Consider the following 20271-nt stretch of genomic DNA (forward strand, 5'->3'; position numbering starts at 1 on the left):
CCATAACAATTACATTAAATTACTGCATATTTTTAAAGTTCATATGACACATGTAGCATGTTCACAAAATATCGTCAAGATCTCTTATTAAGCATGTCCGATCCAGCTTGATCCATAGGAAGAATCAGTGTTAAATCACATGGGCTTGCTCCAACTATCAAGTATGCAGCTCCATTGGGTAGCTGCGTATTTGATAGTGGTAGCAAGGCCCTGTAGTTAAATCTTTTTGCAGCTTATAATGCTTTGCTTATACTTAGCATTTTTTTCTGTAGTTTTAACTCGTTATCTTAATGCTTAGTGCTACAATTTTGATGTTGCTTTGATTTTAGTGCTTAATCTATGTAATCTGGTAAGTGATTGTCTATTTCTGTGATTGTAAACGTTTTGCGTGTATGTGATTTTACGTCATATTTTATGTATGTATATTCGGTTAAGAGCACCTTTGTACTTGTGATTTCTGTTAATTTAAACCGAATCAAATAAAGTTTTCTTATCCTATTTTTATTTTATATAACATTCAAAAAATCTAAGCGCGCTCAACTGTTTATTTACGAATACAATTATTTCCTTGACATTCATTAGGTCGAAACATTGCTGGTCCGTATTATCTATTGTCACAACACTTGTCGATTCATTCCCCATATAAAATAATCCCTATTACAACAGAAAAATGAAATTTGGTAATTTTATGGTTGTGGTACATTCTGTTCAAAACCATTTGGCATATTTCAAATCGATCTTCCTTTAAAAAAATTTAAACATGAAGTAACACCAAATCTATCACCTACACAGTTCATCAGGGGATATTAATTTGTTGATAAAGTTTTTTTTATCTTTTTTATTTGGATATTGATATGTCGGGTTGGGTCCGAATGATGTGCCATACAAAAAGGTGGGATTCAGCTGTACTGCAGAGTACCACCCTTTAACTGCTTGTAACGACTTTCAAGTTGAAATTGTGCATGTCACACCTACCTAGTTTGATTCCGGAATCATTTTCCTGTATGCTGATACCAAATTTGCTGCAAAAATTACATAATTTATTGAAGTTTTGATCATTTTCCACAAGAGACCCTGCTTTGTTGACATTTTGAACAGTAATAGAGAGTAGATGGAGCTTGTTACTTTTGGAACGGAACAGAGCAGAAAGGATTTTTAATCTCCAAATTTTTGTATGGCACATCGTTCTGACCCCAACCCGACATATCAGTATCCAAATAAAAAAGAGGAGGGTTGCAGGAAATTTGGACTACTTACATTGTGTACATGTATAAAGGATGTCACTGAAACTTCATCCCCTTAAAAAATGTTTTCTATTTAGAACAACTCGTGCAATTTTCTGTCTGGTTTTAATTTTGTTCTAAGTGGGTAACCTTGTTAACTGATTACTGTGCTGAGCTTTGCTTATAAATTAAATTATTGTAAAGTTATTGTTTATTGATATTATGTATACACATTGTAGGTAGACACCCAAATTTCTATCCTACAAAAAATGCATTTATGATGTAGATTTTCTCCATAATTTATTACTACTTTTTAACATTAATTTTTGAATTTATGATTGATGGTTTATTATTTGTGTTCCAGCATATTGACTGGAGAAGTTCTGAGAGTGAAGTTACAGAATTACATTGTACATGTATTTCAAATGACAATTATTGCAATTTATTACACAGAAAATATTTGTTAAATCACTGCAATCTCATAATAAAATTCTTATCTACATGTATGTTATTTATTCTGTTCCATTTTCCGTTTGGAAAGTAGAAAACCTGAGTTCCTTGATAAATGTTTAGTTTGGAAATCAGTTATTGATGGAGTCAAAGCTACTTTTTATATGTATCTTTTCCAGTGAAAATTAAATTTTCAAAAAATCATTAAAGGCTGTCTTTAATGAAGTAATTCAAAGTATACTTTTAATTCCAGATGATTTAGAGGCATGAAAAATTGTTAGATACATAAATGGATGTGTTAAGGCCACAAATCATACAGATTGGAGATAGATTTTACAGAAAGAATCCAACCTTACAAAGAGATGTGACTGCTGATGAAGAGGAGGAGTTTAATTGGCAAAATGGTGATTCTAAATTTCATACCTCAAATTTTATAGAACTATATATTTTCTGTTTTCTTAGCATGTAGAACATTTTTATTTTAAGACATACAGGTATTTGTTTTTGATTTCCTTTTGTAAGGTTTCATTATATAATTAATTCAAAAGCAGGGGATGTACCAAAGAACTCTTCTTTCTGTCTGCTTGTTTGTTCAAGATTCTATCCATTTCAAGTATAGGGTTCAGGAATTTGTCTATAATAGTCATGGGGAGGACCTTGAAATCTGCTCTTGTTGCACATGTATTGTAATAACATTGTTGTTGTTTTTTAGATGAATCTACTCAGCAATCTGCTTACTGTGATGAAGTATGTGACTTACAAACTCCAATAGAAGAGACAGAAAATGGCTTTCAGTTGAAATTAGATGTCCCTAGTGCTTTCTTCAAGCATATAATTGGTAAAAAAGCTGAAACTAAAAGAAGATTGGAGACTGAGACAAGGACACAAATAAGGATTCCTAAAACTGGACAAGAAGGTCCTATTGGTATGATGAAGATAATTTTAGTTTCCTGATTTTTAAACTTAACTGACTTATATATTATAGGGTTAAGGCTATGCCTATGATGGACAGAGCTCAGTGTGTGCTCTCAGATTACTTTTAAGCTGTACAAATGAGGTTGTCCTTTCTGACTGTCACTGTTATTGTTTTCAAATTGTTTGCTGTAATTTAAAAAAAAATTTAAATAAATACAAATCATTAAAAGACAAAACAACACCTCCACACTTGTACAATGGTCTACTGCTGTTTAGACAAATTTCGTCACTTATATTAGAATACTTTTTAGGCATTTGTAGTATGGGTCTTCCATTCTGCATATATAGGTTGTTGCTTACGCTCTGTCCATATAATTTAAAAGATAAAGTATCAGATGATAACTTTGATCTGTTATTTTCAAAAATGATATTTTTAGCTCACCTGGCTGATGCCATTTCTTGGCGTCAGTCGTCATCGTCCTGGACAATTTAAAAAAAATCTTCTCTGAAACTACTGGACTGACAGGTTTTAAACTTGGCATGATTGTTCCTGAGGGTGTTCTGCACAAATTGACTGTTGAGATTGTTGATTCATGAAAAAACATGTCTGCTGTTACTAAAAATAGAACATAGGGGTCAGATGGCAGTTTTTTTGCAAATAACTCAAAAACCGTTGCCTTTACCAAATTTCTGGCACTGGGTAAAATTGTTAAGCATCATGAGAAGGACCTATGCAGAAATTTTCAAAACCATTCATAGACTAATGTAGAAGTTACGACCCCTGAAACAGTTTTTTTTTTACATGTACAACTTTGAAAATCTTCTTCTCTAAAACCATTTAAGATCATTGAGTGAAAATAAGCATAATAGTTCTTTAGTGTATTGTGCTCAAATTGACTGTTGTGATTTTTAATCCGTGAATAGATATGGCTGCTAAAAATGGAACTTAGGGGTCTTAAGACAGGTTTTTGAAAAAAATTCAAAAATTGTTGCCTTTAGCAAAATTCTGGTTCAGGTCATGAAAATGCTATGAAAAGCATTTCTTGCATTTGACAATTTAATTGATTTTAACTTAGCCTGTCTCATTCCTCAAGTTTTTCAAATAAGCAAATGGTTATCCAGGTGAGCAATTCAGGCTCTCTTGAGCCCGTAGTTCTATTTAAGGCCCTGACAAAATTATGATAAATACATTGATTTAAATAACTGATCTATATAAAACACCTTAAATGGAATGGAACTAAAATAAATAAACATTTCAGATTAAAATTCAGTGTCTTGATCTAAGAATATCGCAGTGGGAGACTTACTTTATTTAGATGTCATTGTTAACAATGAACATTTGATCTCTAATAAAATATGTACTCTATAACTAATTATAACATCTTACAACAAACAACTGTTTGAGGCAAGTAAACAGTTGCGTCTGCTTTCAAGTTCCAAAAAAAGAAAAATCAAATTATAGATCCAAACAAAATTTGGTATTTAGTATAGTACTCTTTGCATATGTTTTTTGATGAACTGATGTAACTACAATTATAAAATTGTTTAGCCCATTATCTAACACCAATAGAATAGTTTATAACAAAATATAAACTTAATCAAATGGCAGCCTGATTCACTGATTATGCAACACTTTACAAATGTCTGTGTACATGTATGTAACCTTTCATAGTAAAAGGGTAAAAATTGAATGTATACATATGTGTATGTTGGCTTTGTACATGTTTATTGTTATTGGTAATTATATAGGATCTGATATTAAAGGTTGTCATATTGTCCAGGACATGTAAATTTACATTCAGGCAAGTAAAAGATAACTTAAAGATTGTTTTTGCTTACAAAAAAATGAATTGTCTCCCTCCGTTTCAAAGTTCATAGGAGTACAACACCCACAAAATTCAGTGGATCATAAATTCTGGTAAAATTGCAAAAACTGCATATGTCCTAACTATCTTCAAAGCTTTATGAAATTTGGTGCAGTAGTTTCCAAGGAGTTATGCTTACAAAAGTGTTACAGACAGACAGACAGACAAATGGACAAGGCAAAAACAATATGTTGAAAACATAACTATACTTTTCTGAAGGACAACCTACATGTAGTTTATAATATGGCAAGTAAAAATGTCCATTACTTGGTTTAGAAAAGTATTTGTCAGTTCCTGTGTTCAACAATCCATGCAAACACTCACTGCTTCAGAATACATTTTATTCTCTTTCAGTTATACATGCCCATGATAGGAAAGGTGTAATATCAGCTAAAACTAGGATAGATGTCATTGTAGACAGTGCTCGCCAGAGGGAGCCATTCACTCACTTCCTGTCTATACCATTAAACAACAGTAAAATGCAGGATAGATTTGCAGAATTCAAAACTGATGTCTTAAGAGAATGTGATGGGGTAGGGAGGCAGTGGAAGATCCCCCCTTTAGAAAATTGCAGTTTTTAAAAATTGTTGAAGATACCCTCAGAATGCAAGATTTGAGGTTTAATATTTCAATTTTCTCTTGGGGGCATGCCCCCCTCCTGCATATTCGGGTGATCCTGTCAAGAAATTTTTTTGCCCCCCTCCCTTACCTTAAACTCTGGGTCCACCACTGGATAGTGGCTAAGCCGAATTCTAAATAAGGGGGGCACTTAAGCTATTTCTAGTGTTTTCTATGTAACCAACGAAAATCTTTTCAAGCACAAGATCCCCCCACTTGATTAATTACTCAGTTTAAACATACCCAAAATTCAACAAATGAATGAGCATATAATTGTCTACACATAGCTGTAAACAAATGACAAAGGGTGTATTTAAGGGTAGGGGAAATTCACTTCGATATTTACACAATTGCTCAAAATTATCAATGGACAACAGTTTGGCAAGCAGTTAAGGGCGGCAATGAAAACATGTAATTTAAAAAATTGAACGACACAGTCATTTTGGGAAGGATTTTTTAATTAAAAAATTTTCAAAAATTGAGATATCAAATAAAACAGGCTGGTGACCAATTGACGTAGTACATTTCCCAGTATACAGCTGGGTTCTTTGATTGATTTTTGTATTCATTGCTATATTTGCAGGTAGTTTCATTCATCATGAGGCACAACAAAATTTACAATGTATGTTTTCAGTGTGGGCAGCTCACTTCATGCAATAACCCATTGGTCACACTGATTTTTATAGGTTGTAGTGTTAATTAAGTTTTATCTAAGGATACTGTTTTATAGAATTAACTTAGTACTGCAAACTGGATTAACATACAATGGCAGATCTAGTACTGCAAACTGGATTAACATACAATGGCAGATCTAGTACTGCAAACTGGATTAACATACAATGGCAGATCTAGTACTGCAAACTGGATTAACATACAATGGCAGATCTAGTACTGCAAACTGGATTAACATACAATGGCAGATCTAGTGGGGGATGCAGGAGTTTTCACCCCACCTTATTGGAAAATTTGTTATTTTCATGTGTAAAACAGACAAAAAAGGCAAATAATGTCTTAGCACTCCCCGTTTTTTTGAAAAACCTTGGCTGGCACCCAACCTTTCCAAAGTATCTGGATTCACCCCTGACATAGAATTACATGTATATAACAGTTAATAAATAATCAGGTTTCTTGTTAACAAAAAAAATATATTTTTGTTTTAGGACAGAGGTATTGATGGTACCATTTTCCAGAAACCTGAAAAGTTACATCTGACAATTGGCATTATGGCTTTAATGGATGATAAAGAAGCACAAAATGCAGAGCAACTGCTGAAGGAATGCAAGGAGGATTTTATAGAGTAAGTTGTCAGAATTGTTTACATTTTTTTTACATGTAGGTTTCAATACTTATTGTATGAAAAGTTTGTTTGGTTTCGTCGGTTTTTGGCGAGGTTGCATTCGTGCAAATCGGTTTATAGAATGGTGAATGTCAGGCAGGGGCAGGGAAATATTTTTGTAACATTTATCTCAGCAACTATAAATCACAGCCACTAGATTTTTGGTACACAACTTCAGTATGGGGTCCCATATTGTAAAATGCAATTTCAGGTCTGTCACACTTCTACTTCTGTTTACTGACTTGGTATATTTTTTTAACTAAACAGCAAACCAACCATTTCTGTCTTTGACCCATTTTTCTGAGTTAAATCTGTCTGAATTTTAATTTGCTCATTTGAACTTAAATGATTCCTTGTCAAAATAAAATATTTTGGATGCTTCATACTTAATTTGATGGAACTATGAAGACTTCTTAATTAGAATTCTCTTGAGGATTAATGTGAAGTCTGCATTGCTCATTCACTTTTGTTTCCATTAAGTGTCAGTCTCTATAAGAATCAGGCAGTGGGTGAAACATGTTGTGGAAAAAACATCACTTGGATAGTGTAATTTGACTATTTGCACCATCAGAATTAGAGAAAAAAGACAATATTTTCCATATCATGTTGGTAAACTGCGTTATAATTTCACAAAAGGCAGATAACTCGGTCAGAAACCTCATTTTTCTAACATTCTATTAAAAAATTTCTGACCAAAGCCAGTGATGCATGAATCAAATAATGGTCTTTTCAAATAGAGAAAGCATCCTTGAGTGATATTACATTGTAAGATCATGGCGTTATGACATACATGTTTATGATTTTTCCCATTTTGCCTGATTCTTACAAACACTTACACTTAATATAGACTGTAAATGCCTATGTATTTTGATTTAAAATTTTTGAATATTTGTTAATTTACTTTGATTTCTTTAAGACCAATATTGAAGTCAGCACCATTAAATATACATTTGAGAGGATTGGAATATATGAATGATGATCCTAGCAATGTTGATGTTCTGTATGCCAAGATTGAACCTGGAGAAAGTCTAGATAAGTTTGTACTATATTCTGTTTATAGTTTAGCAATCCATTATTATGCTATTATCAAAATAGCAAGATTTTGCAAATTTGAGTAAAAGGAGAAACAGTCTTCTTTTTCATGCAAATTCTTTTGATAGTAATTCTTGAGTGGTTAGCAAAAATTTTAATAAACAAGTAACTTGGTTAAAATTGACAAGATCTAATAGACAATTAAAATAATTTATACCTTGTAAAACATACGTGTAATTGAGTATCATGAAACCCAGTTCTGTTTTGGAAGAACTAAAACTATGACTTTAGACTTGTATTTCACTGTTTTGTAGGTTGTGCTCACTTTGCCTCATTACCCTTTCCCCATTTTTAAACAAAAAGTCTTTGGTTTACTCTTAGGTTACAGATGATTGTAGACAGAATGGTGGACAAGTTTACATCAGCTGGTGTGATGACACAGGAGTATGATAGAGTCAAACTACATGCTACTGTAATGAATACAATATACAGGAGAGACCCCTCTGGTGCTCCAACTCAGAAACAGAAAGGAAAAGTGGATAGGGAGTCATTTGATGCTTACAATGTGATGAAGGTATACTACATGTGAACTCAGGACAGTTTAGCTGACTTAAACTTTTATTGTTTAAGGTTCATCACCTTTGACAAATATGGGATTTATTTCTTCACAGTTTTCTCTCTGACTATAGACAAACCTGTGCACTTGGGAATAAATTGACCTAGATAATTCAAATGAAAATTCATTTTCTGTTTTAAAATATTGAAATTGTAACTTGATTTTGCCGTGCATTTTAATCAATTCTGCAGAGAATGCCAAAATAGACTAAGTTAATGTAATGTTTTGAGATGTTACCTACATGTGAAATGTGAACTCTATTCAAATTGATGTGCTGTTCAATAGAAGGGCAATAGACACTTATCACAATAGGTGATTTAAAATGTATAAGTGAGTGGACTGTATCAAGTGAAACTTGGGTGTTTGTTTCTTTTGTTATCTTCTGTGAATAGGGAAAAAATCACATTGAAAGTCAGATCAGTTTTTTATTTTATGTAACATATCATTAATGTACTGTCTCAAATCTAGGGCTATAGCTTAAATTTTTCTAGATACACATGTTTGTCTGTAGTTAAAGGAAAATTTTGTGGTGAAATCGAGTCCATTTTTGTCAAAAGGTAATGATGAACCTTAATGTCAAATAAATGCAAAATTATGAATATTTCAATTTTCACAAGCAAGGAAAGTGCACTTTGTGACTATTTGTGTAAATTAACCTGAAAGAATATTTTTCTTTAAGATGAATGAAAGGTGTGGTCCCAAAAATATGGTTTAGCAGTTCTTTATGAGAATGGATAACCTGGAAAATTTTGATTGTATTATTTAGAATGTCTCACTCAAACAAATTTTTGTTTTGAACAAAATTTGTTTCTTGAAGATACTTTTTTTATGAGCCACTGCCAGAATTTTATGAAGCAAAGGGAAGAAATTTTGTTTTTATAACAGTGTCGTTCAAAGTTTCATTAAACAATGTGTATGTATTTCACACTGAGAGAAAGATCTACGTAATGTCAATGATTGAATTAAGTTTGAATTCTCTCTTTTTTCAGAGATTCAGTGATCATGATTTTGGACAGTATACTGTGGAGACAATCCATCTATCACAGAAACTTGGCATTGCCTGCAATGGATATTATTGTTGTGCAGCTTCAATAAATTTACCATAAATTATTGTTTAAACAATTTTGATTTGATCAGTATCAGTTGGATAAAAGAGTGCATCTATGTCAAGGGGTCAACTTGATTTCTCCTCTGTTAGTAACAAATTGTGTATGGGCTAGAACTGTTGTCTTTCAGTGTAGGCTTTTGATATTTGGCATTAGGGTGGATCAGCTCAAGACAATGTGGTGTGTACCATGGTTATTGAACTTGATTTCATGGTAAAATTAAGGATTTGCAATACAGGTTTGTGTTCCAGCTGTAAATAAATTGTCTTTTGGTGTAAGCATTTGGTAATTTGCATGAGGGTATATCAGCTTCAATTTTCTGTATATATTTTATCCTCCAAAATGATTATAATCACTTTATCTAGGCTACTGCAGGTTCCTTATAGATGGTTTCCATCTTAATGTTATGTTTATGGTTACTTTCACATTGCTACTTAATCATGCCAATTCACTTTTTATGATGTACATCTAAAAAAAAAACTTACAATAAATACTCATTAAAATTTGAAAAGGTGGGCAGAACAAACTAAATCTGAATGTCTTCATCAGTGCATATACACTGTGTACTGTATAGAATATTCATGAATGAAATAATCCCATGCTTGGGCAATAAAGCTAACAGCCATATTTGATTAACAATTTGCTTGCTGTCTACAAAGGCCTAATTTTTTTTTAGACCTTTACAATAGTAAGACATGATCTCTGAAGATTATATATCATCAAATTGTTTTGGATGGTTTTTATGGACACCTGATCACCAACTTTCAGTTGGACTGCTATAGAGCCACTTCCAGTCTCCCAATCTTTGTTATACCCAATATAGATACTTGTCATGTGATTTTCATTAATGTAAATTCCAACCTCACCATTCTGTGTTTTTGATGAGATTTGAACATCTATGATGTAAAGACCATCAGTTTTGATAGGAAAGATTCCATTTTCTTTGAATTCCGTTAAATTCTGAACACCCACTGACGATCTGACATCATCAAACTTGATGGCAAATCCAGAAATCCATAATTTGAATGTTGAAACACATCCTGTAAGGGCAACTGAAAAATAAAATATGTATGAAAAAGGTGTGCAGACGAAGAACTATGTACTATCTACAGAAAAAGTAATTGCAGTAAAAATTTACTTTGGTGCTATACATGGCATATTTTGTTCACTCCCATGATTTTAAATGCACTGTAGGAAATATAATTCATCATGGTTTGTATTCTTTTTATATCAACAATATGTTAAAGTTAACTAGAGGCTCTAAAGGGTTTGAATCATAAACAGGCATGTATGTATTGCAAGCCGTTTTCATATTTATTCCATATTTTTGAAATATCATATAATATTTCAGATATCTTGTACAAAACATGAAATATTTCTTTTTAAAGTTAATCAAAGATATCTTATATAAGATATATTTAATACATATGATATCTAACATATTTGGGATATCTTGTACACTGTATGAGATATCTAATATATTATATAAGATATCTTATTAAATATGGCAAGCTTTTTTTCATTTTTATTCCATATTTTATACATCTTGTATACAAAATATGAGATATCTCCTTTTTAAATTTATTAAAGATATCTTATACAATATATGAGATATCTTGTGTAAAAAAACAGTATAAGATATAATATTTGATATATGCAATATCTTGTATAATATTTGAGATATCTTATAAACTATGTGAGATATCTAATGTAAAATATAAGATATCTTATATAATTTGTAAAATATCCCATATACTATATAAGATACCTTATATAATTTATCAGATATTTTGCAACCATTTTTATATTTTATATTTATGATATCTCAAACAAAATATATAAGATATCTAATTGAACAACACAAGCCATTTCTATATTTATTCCACATTTTAAGAATCTTATGTAATATATAAGATACCTTATACAAAATATGTATATTTTTTTTAAAGATTATTAAAGATATCTTTTATTGTTAATAAGATATCTGGTATAATATATTATCTATCTTGTATAAAAAATTAATATATGATATAATATTTGAGATATCTTATGTATTATATGAGATACCAGTTGTATAATATTAGATATATAATATCTTACATGATACATAAATATTCTGTATCAGATATTTTATGTAATATATCAGATATTTGGCAAGCCGTATTTCATATTTTAGATATTATATCATGCAGTATATCAGATGTCTTATATGATATTTTAATGTAAGATATCTCGTATATTATTTGAGATATCTGATATATTAATTGAGATATCTTATATAAAAATATTTAAATATTATATAAGATATCTGATATATTATACGGAATTGATATGAAAACGGCTTGCTAAGTATTTGTTGCCCAATCGGTATAATCGATATTAACATTGAAAACAAATATATTAAGGATGACGTTGGTAAAATTTGAAGTAGCTGTTAATCTGATGAGTATATTCAGGTTTATGAAGACGGACACCTTGTGTGGCGACTATAGCCAAACCTAGACCAGGTCCATCCTGGTGAGGGAACTATCTATTGATTTTAATGGGAGCTAGGATCAAATTTGAAACGAAAAGGTATTAAAGATAGAAATTTTTAAGAAATAAATACGCAGGACGGCCCATAAGGAAAACAAATAAAGCAGGATTTATCAAAGTCCTAACATTTTGGTATATATTCAATTAAATATTAGGTGCATTGAAATAAGGCAGCCAGGACCTACATTGTCTCCAAACTGTCGGCTCTAAAGAGCCTGCACTGCAACATTCTATTTTTTGTAAAAGCGGTCGTGTTTTTTCTTGGACAAAAATACTGTACGCTCATGCATAAAAACAATCAAATCAATTCTGTTCAGTAGTTTTTGAGGAGAAAATTTTTGAACGTAATAACATTAAAAAATAGCAAAAGGTTAACAACTCCAACATGGCTCCACAGATTTTATGAACAACTGACCACAGATACATCTCATCATGTTGAATACTTTTACCAAGTCAGAATTTTGATAATGCTTTTGGAGATATATGCGAAATACTTTAGTTTGACCCCTATGTTCTATTTTTAGTAATGGCGGCCATGTCTAATTCTGTGTATAATGCTCTAGGGAACATTCACACGAAGTTGGGTTCTAATTTATCCAGTAGAGAGGATATTTTTGAAAGGAGGAGATTTTTGAAAATTGTAAACAACGACGACGAATCCCAAAAGGGATTACTCACAGGTGAGCTAATAAATAAGCAAGATAGAAAATTTTATCCTAGTCTCCCAAAAAATCAATTGGTTTCTCCCTAAGCTAAAAGCTAAGATATTTGCTTACCTTTTTGGAAGCTTCTGTCAATTAATTCCTTAACTGATGAATTGGCTGTTGCTATTATCCTGTCATACGATTGGTTTAAGCTCTCTTCGTTTCTGAGCACCGTAGACTCTACAGACTGTATTTGTCCTTTAAAACTTTCCATCAAATTCTGCGAAGAATCTTTAAAACGTTCCAGTTCGCTTTGAAACGAGTTGGTTATCCTACTTTGTACTGCCAAAAGACTCTCCTTTGAACTTTTTGTAATCTTCTTTGTTTTTGCTATTGCGTTTTTTATTTCGTCCTCAAACGTATTCATTTTTATTTGGAACATATCTATTTTATTCTCAAGGCGCACTAATTTTTCCAACAGTTTTTCTTCAAAATCAAATTTGGAACATCGTGTCAATGAATTGATGTCTTCTTTTCCTGATGTAAGCATAAACACAGGATTAAAGATTGTAATGAACAGAAAACAGAAAATATTACGAAGACACATGATTGCTTTTTTACATTAAACTCTTTTCCTTCTATTATTTCGATGATAGCCGATTTATTAACAAAGGAATATTTCGTCAGAAAACTGGTTTCTAGAAGTAGCATTTTTAAACATTGGACAACCTCGTTAAATCTGACAAAATATACAATGAACAGGTGTTTTGAGGATATAGTTTACATTATAAAATGGCAGGGTAATCATACAACTATTACCCAATATAATTTGTTTATAAAAGAAAATTATTATTCAGTAAACATTGTTAAAAAAAGGTCTTCAAATAATAATACATCAGCTGACATGCAGAATGCGGAAACTCCTGTGGGGTCAACGTTTTTACAAAGTTTTGCATCCTGAAAAGATTTTTAGAAAGGGACAGAACTATGATTTGTCATTTTGTTCTAAAATAATCCCAGAATAATCAAATTTGAATACACCGGCCTGGCTATTCAAGTGATCGCAAGGGAATGTGTATGAAAATGGCAATATAAATTTGTCCCAGGTTTTAAATAATAAGTAATACAGTATGGTTAAAAATTAAAAAAAAAGCCATGACCTTATTAATTATATTAGCAGGACTACGAAAGCTAATTTTCCGGAAAAAATGTTATGTCTAGACCAGGAACGTTTCACGTCTTATTTAAAAGAACTGAAATTTTGACCTTGCTTTTTGTCACTAGGTATTTAGTTATCAGAAAACTAGCAGGTGAGTGGATGATTTATATTATGACTTGAGAGACGACTCCAGTTTATTTTTCATTGCCATTCAGTGCCATTTGATTTAGTTACTTCGACTGACAAACATTAACTGAATACCAAAAATTTACATTTACGATATAAATAGAAAACGGACTAAATAAAGTTCTGTTAGTGTACCGGTACATTCACGTAAAGTATTACTTATACAGTACGACATATAGTAAATTGTTTACGAGTGTCAATAAGAGGAGACGGGTATTTAGAAGATGTTTTAGTTGCTGATTCTGAGGATATTCGAGTAATTAAAACAAACCGTTTTTGGAAAATTTGTTGATTTCATTCCTGTTTTTTATGTCTAGAACTCCATCTTTAAAAAATTCTGGATCCTATCCAGAATATTTTAACCTGCATGTAATAAACTTTTTTTTGTATATATATTTTTGGGACTAGCACTGGTTTTATTATTTTTCGCAAAAATGAATACACGCGATCTGCGGCGAAATTAAGGACAATCTACGTTTATTTCTATGCATTTTATTTCGCAAGATTTTTTAGGACAATAATTTTGATTTTCACTATAAATCAATAGAAATCTCTGTGTTTTCACTTATACTTATATCCCTTGAATATAGAAAGTGTAAATCAATAGCCATTTTTACCACCCTTTCAATATTTTATACACTTTTCCGCTAAGTTGGTGTCTCGCATATTTTTATATTCTTAATCTGAGGAATATGCGACTCGCTGTCATCTGTAAATAAAATCAACTGTTAAAGTTAGTATTGATCAATTTTTTCGCGACCCTTCGAGACTCTAAAAAAATGACTTACATAAGTTATTAAAAGGTGTCAGGCCAAACTATCCGTTTTGAAGATTTAATACAAGGTGATAAAGATAAAGTTTAAATATGTCGGTGACCCTAAATTTTGAGTTTGACGATTCAAAATAATGTGATTATAAAATGACGTTTAATACACTGCGTGTACGTGTACGTGTACGTTTAATACATTGCATGTCGGTGACCCTACATCTTGAATATATGAATGTATTGACAGAATGTAAAGTTGTCAGACAGTTTAAATAATAGAGATAGAAAGAGCATTGAAAACAATATGTAGAAACTGCAAATGCTAAATTAGTCATATTTTGTTTGTCAGCCCAAAATAATTAACCATTAGTTAGATATAAAAACATACGAAACATCGTACTTAGGACAGTAATTATACATTTTTCGAAACAGATAAAACATTTCTAACAACAGAAATACTTACAGAATGAGACTAGCTTGATGTTCCTAACCTTGTATAAGTTCTACTCTTTATTTAAAAGTTGACATGGTTTCATAACTAACACACTAATACCAAGCCATCGTGTAATGAAAATGTTCTACAAAGTATGCTCATTTAAGGACCTACATCAGTTCTCTAACATGTGATTTTTATTTTTATTCCATAGTTAATGAAGTGCAGCTCTGCCTTAAAACCAGGCGGACCCTTATGATTAGTGATTCATGTATTTCTTAATCCTAAATATTTTTTATTGGATATCCTCCATTGGGTCTCATATAGGAACTGTATTCGAAAATAAAATAAATGTGCAAATGAAATAGTAATCAAGGGAACCAAGATTCTAGCGGAAATCAAAAGAATGTAATCCAGGGACAAAGACCAGACTTAGAAAACAGACAAATACAACAAAGAAGATAAAGCAACTAAAATAATACATCCAAAGTAACAAAAGTAAATGAGCAACCCGGACCCCACTAAAAACTGGGAACATGGACCAGGTGCACCGGTAGAGTAAGCGTCCTCTGCTTTTCTAGAAACACCCGCCGAGTTGCTCATAAAAAGTCGTCCGGGTAGAGGAAAGTTAAAAGGAAAATCACGTTGAACAAATCAGTTTTCATGGTGCAGATTGATACGCATGAGTTGTGATATGAAAACTCCATACGCAGGTGCTGAAGGGATGTTACCACAGATGAAAGGAAAGTTGACAATTCTGAAAAAAAAGTCATCACTTTTGTAGTAAAGTTTGGTCAATAGTTTTCCTTTTCCATCGATTTCTAAGTGTAGATCAAGATATGAGACTGACTTCAGAGTGTCTGTTGTATCTTTTATCTCGAGTTCTTTTGAATCAAATCTCCGAAACTAGAATTGTTTAACGATAATACGTCATCTATATAGCGGAAACTGAGATTAAAAGATCTAACTAAACGATGTTCTTTCTTTCGGATCATATCAGCTATAAAGTCAGCCTCATAAGAATGAAGGAGTAGGTCAGCAAGTAGAGGAGCCCAATTTTTTCCATTAGAATGCCGGCCGTTTGTTGAAAAACGCGTCCACCACACTGGACAAATGTGCTGTCGATAAAAAATTTCAGCAATTTGAAAACATCTTTGGAAGATGATTTGGAATTATTTTTTACAAAGTATGAGGAATCTCTACCAAGAACTATATATTTGAAAGTTACCCACTGGAAATATTACCACTAAAAAATTGGTTACATTTTACTATAGACAAGTACGGGAAAATTTCCCTTCATAGTTTTAACGCCGTAAGTAGTCAAAAATATTTCAGGATATATAGCACATCCAAGGAAATGAACATAGGAAAGATTGTTGTATATGAACAGTTTCCTTGATTATTTTGATATGATGAATCCCCTAGACTTGCTACAAGTCTCTCTGTAATATATATTTTATTGATTAAATATCATTACTATCAAATATTCATTCACTATCCAACTGCTGTACAGAGATACTTGTATAATCTGCAGTGTCCATAATTAAGCCCAGAAAGTTTAGCAATAAAATTTCATTGAATCTGTCACCTTTGGTAATAAAAGTGTACTTAAAACCCAAACATCACTGATAGTTATATGATAAGGGTGATAATGACCATGTTATTCTAACATTCCTGAGCTTTGTAACAATTAGTATATATTTTGTGCTTGTGGATTCAGATGTTTCTTTAACACCTGAAAAGAAATGTCTTTATATTGACTATACACCAACAACAAAACAATTAGTATGTGTATTATGTGGTGATAAAGTTGTAAAAAGAGAGTATAGAAGAAAGTTATTTAATGGTAGTACAAAAACAGAATTTTGTCATCTTATTGAAAGGCACTTGGATATTTCTATTTGCCAAGATTTACATACTGATATTTTATGTAGAAAGTGCCTCAGAAATGTTCAAAAACTTGAAGAAACAATTAAATTATTAACAGACTCATATAACAAAACATTGGTAAAATTGCAACATTCCCATGGAAAGGAAAATCCTATTCACTCTAATCTGGTTGATAAAACAATCATACATTGTGTAACCAAGTCTGCATTCCTAACTATCAGAAGCAATTAATTTTATGAGTGAACTGTGGAAGAACAGTGACAAGATTAAGTGGTCTATTTATATATAAGTGACCAGAATATGGTCGCAGGCTCTACAAATTATACAAGTCTCTTTGTACAGCAGTTGGATAGTGAATGAATATTTGATGGTAATGATATTTAATCAAATAAAATATATATTACAGAGAGACTTGTAGCAAGTCTATGAATCGCTCCCTGCCTGGTTTTAGGGAAACCACACTTAAATAAGTTGAGAGGAAAAATTTTAGATAGACCAAATGTTTTTTGTTCACAAAAATATAATGTGTGCACATCTTGTTGTTTGTTTGTGTCGATTTATAATAAACTGTTGCATTTTGTGCGCACAATTACATTTCCCATTGCATATCTCTTTCAGAGCTCCGTACTGATGTAATTTTAACTTTCTATGAGTAATTGGAAATAAAAATTCTAGACTATATGCAACTGCCACATCGGAGAGAAACTATTGTATAGGTATTGAATAGCCTTATTCAGACATTTTACAGACGGCTTTAGGTACCAGTATCGTATTGCATATCCCTGAGCGGGTGTACGCAAAACATGAATGCTATAAAAATATAGTGCATTTTCTTTTTGCCTCTCTACAAACTAATGTTTTGTCAAAAGATATGAACAATGACTAATAAAATAGAGCAAACATCACACTGTAAGATGAAGAACTTTTTTTAAAAGGAAATCTAACATAATAACATAAAAATGTTCCACTGAAAAGGTTGGTTTGGTGAGTGCAAAACGAAAGTGAAAGTAGGGAAAATGGCTATTTATAGTTCAAGGCTACTTTTCTGCCCGATCTTCGTGGACTCACCCTATTTTCTTTGCGGGAAATTATTTTTTCACATGTCCTTAGAAATGCTACATAAGTGAAAGTTTTATTGAATCAATTTACATATTTAAAAAAAAAATCCTAAAAATATGCACTTCACTATAGAAGTCTATTGGAAAATTAATACGATACTAAGACCTTTATTCAGTACAAAGTCCAGAGCTTCCTATAAATAAATAAGAAGACCTGGAATAGAATGATACTTTAAATAACAATATATTTTGCTTTAATAGTTTAAATGAGAAAATCTAGCCTCTGCGTACTAAATTCAAGCACTGGGGTTTGCTCCCACTATCAAATATGTATATTTGATAGTGGGAACAAGCTTCTGTAATACGCATTTCATGATAATTTGGACCATGTTTATTGTCTGGCAATATTAAATATCGGGTCTTTTATTGGACTGTCTGTTTAGCATTTCCAAATTATTCTAGAACCTGATACTTCTGCGTCTTCAATTGCAATGTGATGAATGATTATCTGCTATAAGTGGTTCCGAGTTGGTGATTGACACCTAGGCGCGAATTGAGTGTCTTGATTTTCAGATTGTTGATCTTGAGACCCTTGGCATAGAAAATTCGGCCACAAAAACTATAGAATGCACTTCATTTAAAAACTCTCGCCTAGTGCTTGTGTTTTACGAACTATAAGGCGTAACACTTATGGCTTAGCCTGTTGACTATTTCAGTGTTTTTATTTTATTTTCAGGTTTATCTTGTGTATGTTTTCTGAAAGCTTGAAGTTTTTAAAGTCAGTTTCTGACTAATATGCCAAAGCCAGATCCTTGTCAGAAACAGGCTTGCGACATTCAGTACTGTTTGCAAGGTCAGTACGATAAGCATGGGTTTAATAACTTTATTTTTTAAAACTGAGATATCTTAATGAGGTAGACCTAGGGTAAGGACCATAACTCTTTTAAATCATTGGAACGTTTATGTAAAATATTTTACACCAAATTTATTTAAGCATCAAAGTAACATTGATTTTTTTCATTCTATTTCAAATAAAAGTTCGATAGGCCTCGATGAAATTGAATATGATTCATAATGTCACTGATTTCAAGAGTTATGTTCCCTACCTTAGGTTCTACCTCCACAAGAGAACACAAACATAAAGTTGTAAGCAAGCTGTCCACTTTCACTCAGTGTAACTCCCGTTTTACGTCCTTGAATCAAGTAGTTCATATGTAGAATAATAAATCAAGTGTTCACTTCTCTTTTTATCAACCAGCTTGTGTATAACCTTGTTTCAACTTTTAGTAATGTTTTTTTAATAAGTTCTATTTTTACAGAAAACAAGTATAACTATGAATTATGCAAAGATGTGGTTGAGAATCTAATAAAGTGTTGCAAAAAACTTAGAAACCCTGAATCTTCAGTGTGTTGTTCTGGCTTCAAGAAACACTGGCAGAAATCCCCAGATTGATATCAACTATTGACTTAAGTCCTTTTACAACAGATTGTGTGACATCACTTATGTTGAGCAGTAATGAGAGCCAAGTCTGTCATTCTCTAATTTTTATGTTTATTTGTTATTCAATAAATTCCTCTATTCTTAAATTAAGGTTTTTCGTTTTCTTTGTCCGTGCTTCATTTAACTTTATTAAATATGAAAATCTACTGGAATTGCATCACCCCCCTCTCCCCACCTTGAAAAGCTTGAACAAAAACATTCTTCTTACCATCTCTTTTAATATTATTGGCATTTGATTTACTGATTGAAAATACTGCAGGAAGTTCACAAATGGTCACAATACTACGTACAAAATAGAGAATACAACATCAATAACTTTAGTTGGATTATTTCCTCATACATCTCACAATTATCATCTTTCGTTACCGAATATCTAATCATCTAATATTTCATTAAATTCCACTGACTAGTTATAGAGGAGCTCTACTTTTAAGATGTAAACATACACATTAGATTACTGTCCTTTACATTCAACACTAATTATGTTTCTTTGTGCATTTCTTCATATGATGCATAACCTTAATATATAATTCTGTGGTTGAGTTGTGACTGAAAGATGTTTGGAGAGATATGATGATTCATATAAAACAAGTAATTATCTCCCTTCGTACACATTTCAATATTATGTCTTACATTTCTATTAATTTCATCAAAACCTGGTAAGGATTTAAGAGGTGCAGTTGTAAGAAATGAGGACAGACAGATATGCAGACAATAGCGATTCCTGAAAATAACTGACCCCATGCTTGACAAGTGTTCTTACAATTTAACAAAGAACTTCTACATTCAAAGTTTTCTTTTGAGAAATTTGGATTTCTAAAAAAATAAATAAATAAATAAAACATTAATACAATTATCATGCATTAGCAGATCCAAGGTGTTATTTAATTTCCTATTATTTACACAAGTGAATATAAAAATTATACTACCATTTTTTT

General features: G+C 31.7%; 3 protein-coding genes across 7 annotated transcripts; 2 read left to right on the top strand and 1 right to left on the bottom strand.

The window, feature by feature from the left end:
* The first annotated feature begins 622 nt into the window (after positions 1 to 622).
* Positions 623 to 9165, top strand: LOC148625389 (activating signal cointegrator 1 complex subunit 1-like). The gene is made up of 8 exons (XM_088568890.1): positions 623 to 680; positions 1927 to 2077; positions 2386 to 2598; positions 4808 to 4986; positions 6232 to 6368; positions 7324 to 7443; positions 7821 to 8013; positions 9045 to 9165. Exons 2-8 carry the CDS (start codon positions 1963 to 1965, stop codon positions 9159 to 9161), a joined length of 1074 nt encoding a protein of 357 aa, XP_088425016.1. The 5' UTR covers positions 623 to 680; positions 1927 to 1962; the 3' UTR covers positions 9162 to 9165.
* A 529-nt stretch (positions 9166 to 9694) lies between these two features.
* LOC148625390 (uncharacterized) lies at positions 9695 to 15032 on the bottom strand. Of its 3 annotated transcripts, none has more exons than XM_088568892.1 (3): positions 14915 to 15032; positions 12473 to 12877; positions 9695 to 10213 (listed from the first exon to the last, which is right to left on the bottom strand). In XM_088568892.1, the coding sequence occupies exons 2-3, from the start codon at positions 12780 to 12782 to the stop codon at positions 9834 to 9836; spliced, it is 690 nt and encodes a 229-aa protein (XP_088425018.1). In that variant the 5' UTR covers positions 12783 to 12877; positions 14915 to 15032; the 3' UTR covers positions 9695 to 9833. The 3 variants fall into 3 exon arrangements, with proteins under 3 accessions (XP_088425018.1, XP_088425019.1, XP_088425017.1); XM_088568893.1 differs by lacking the exon at positions 14915 to 15032 and adding an exon at positions 13235 to 13253; XM_088568891.1 differs by lacking the exon at positions 14915 to 15032 and having other exon boundaries at positions 12473 to 13083.
* LOC148625391 (cx9C motif-containing protein 4-like) lies at positions 12260 to 20222 on the top strand. 3 transcript variants are annotated; one of them, XM_088568896.1, is made up of 3 exons: positions 12260 to 12376; positions 18569 to 18685; positions 19152 to 20222. In XM_088568896.1, exons 2-3 carry the CDS (start codon positions 18628 to 18630, stop codon positions 19283 to 19285), a joined length of 192 nt encoding a protein of 63 aa, XP_088425022.1. In that variant the 5' UTR covers positions 12260 to 12376; positions 18569 to 18627; the 3' UTR covers positions 19286 to 20222. The 3 variants fall into 3 exon arrangements, with proteins under 3 accessions (XP_088425022.1, XP_088425020.1, XP_088425021.1); XM_088568894.1 differs by lacking the exon at positions 12260 to 12376 and adding an exon at positions 13508 to 13650; XM_088568895.1 differs by lacking the exon at positions 12260 to 12376 and adding an exon at positions 13791 to 13898.
* Positions 20223 to 20271: the final 49 nt, after the last annotated feature.

The sequence above is a fragment of the Perna viridis genome, chromosome 2, assembly GCF_037379345.1.
Source record: "Perna viridis isolate PV_CMFRI_1.1 ecotype Kerala chromosome 2, ASM3737934v1, whole genome shotgun sequence".
Taxonomy (NCBI): domain Eukaryota; kingdom Metazoa; phylum Mollusca; class Bivalvia; order Mytilida; family Mytilidae; genus Perna; species Perna viridis.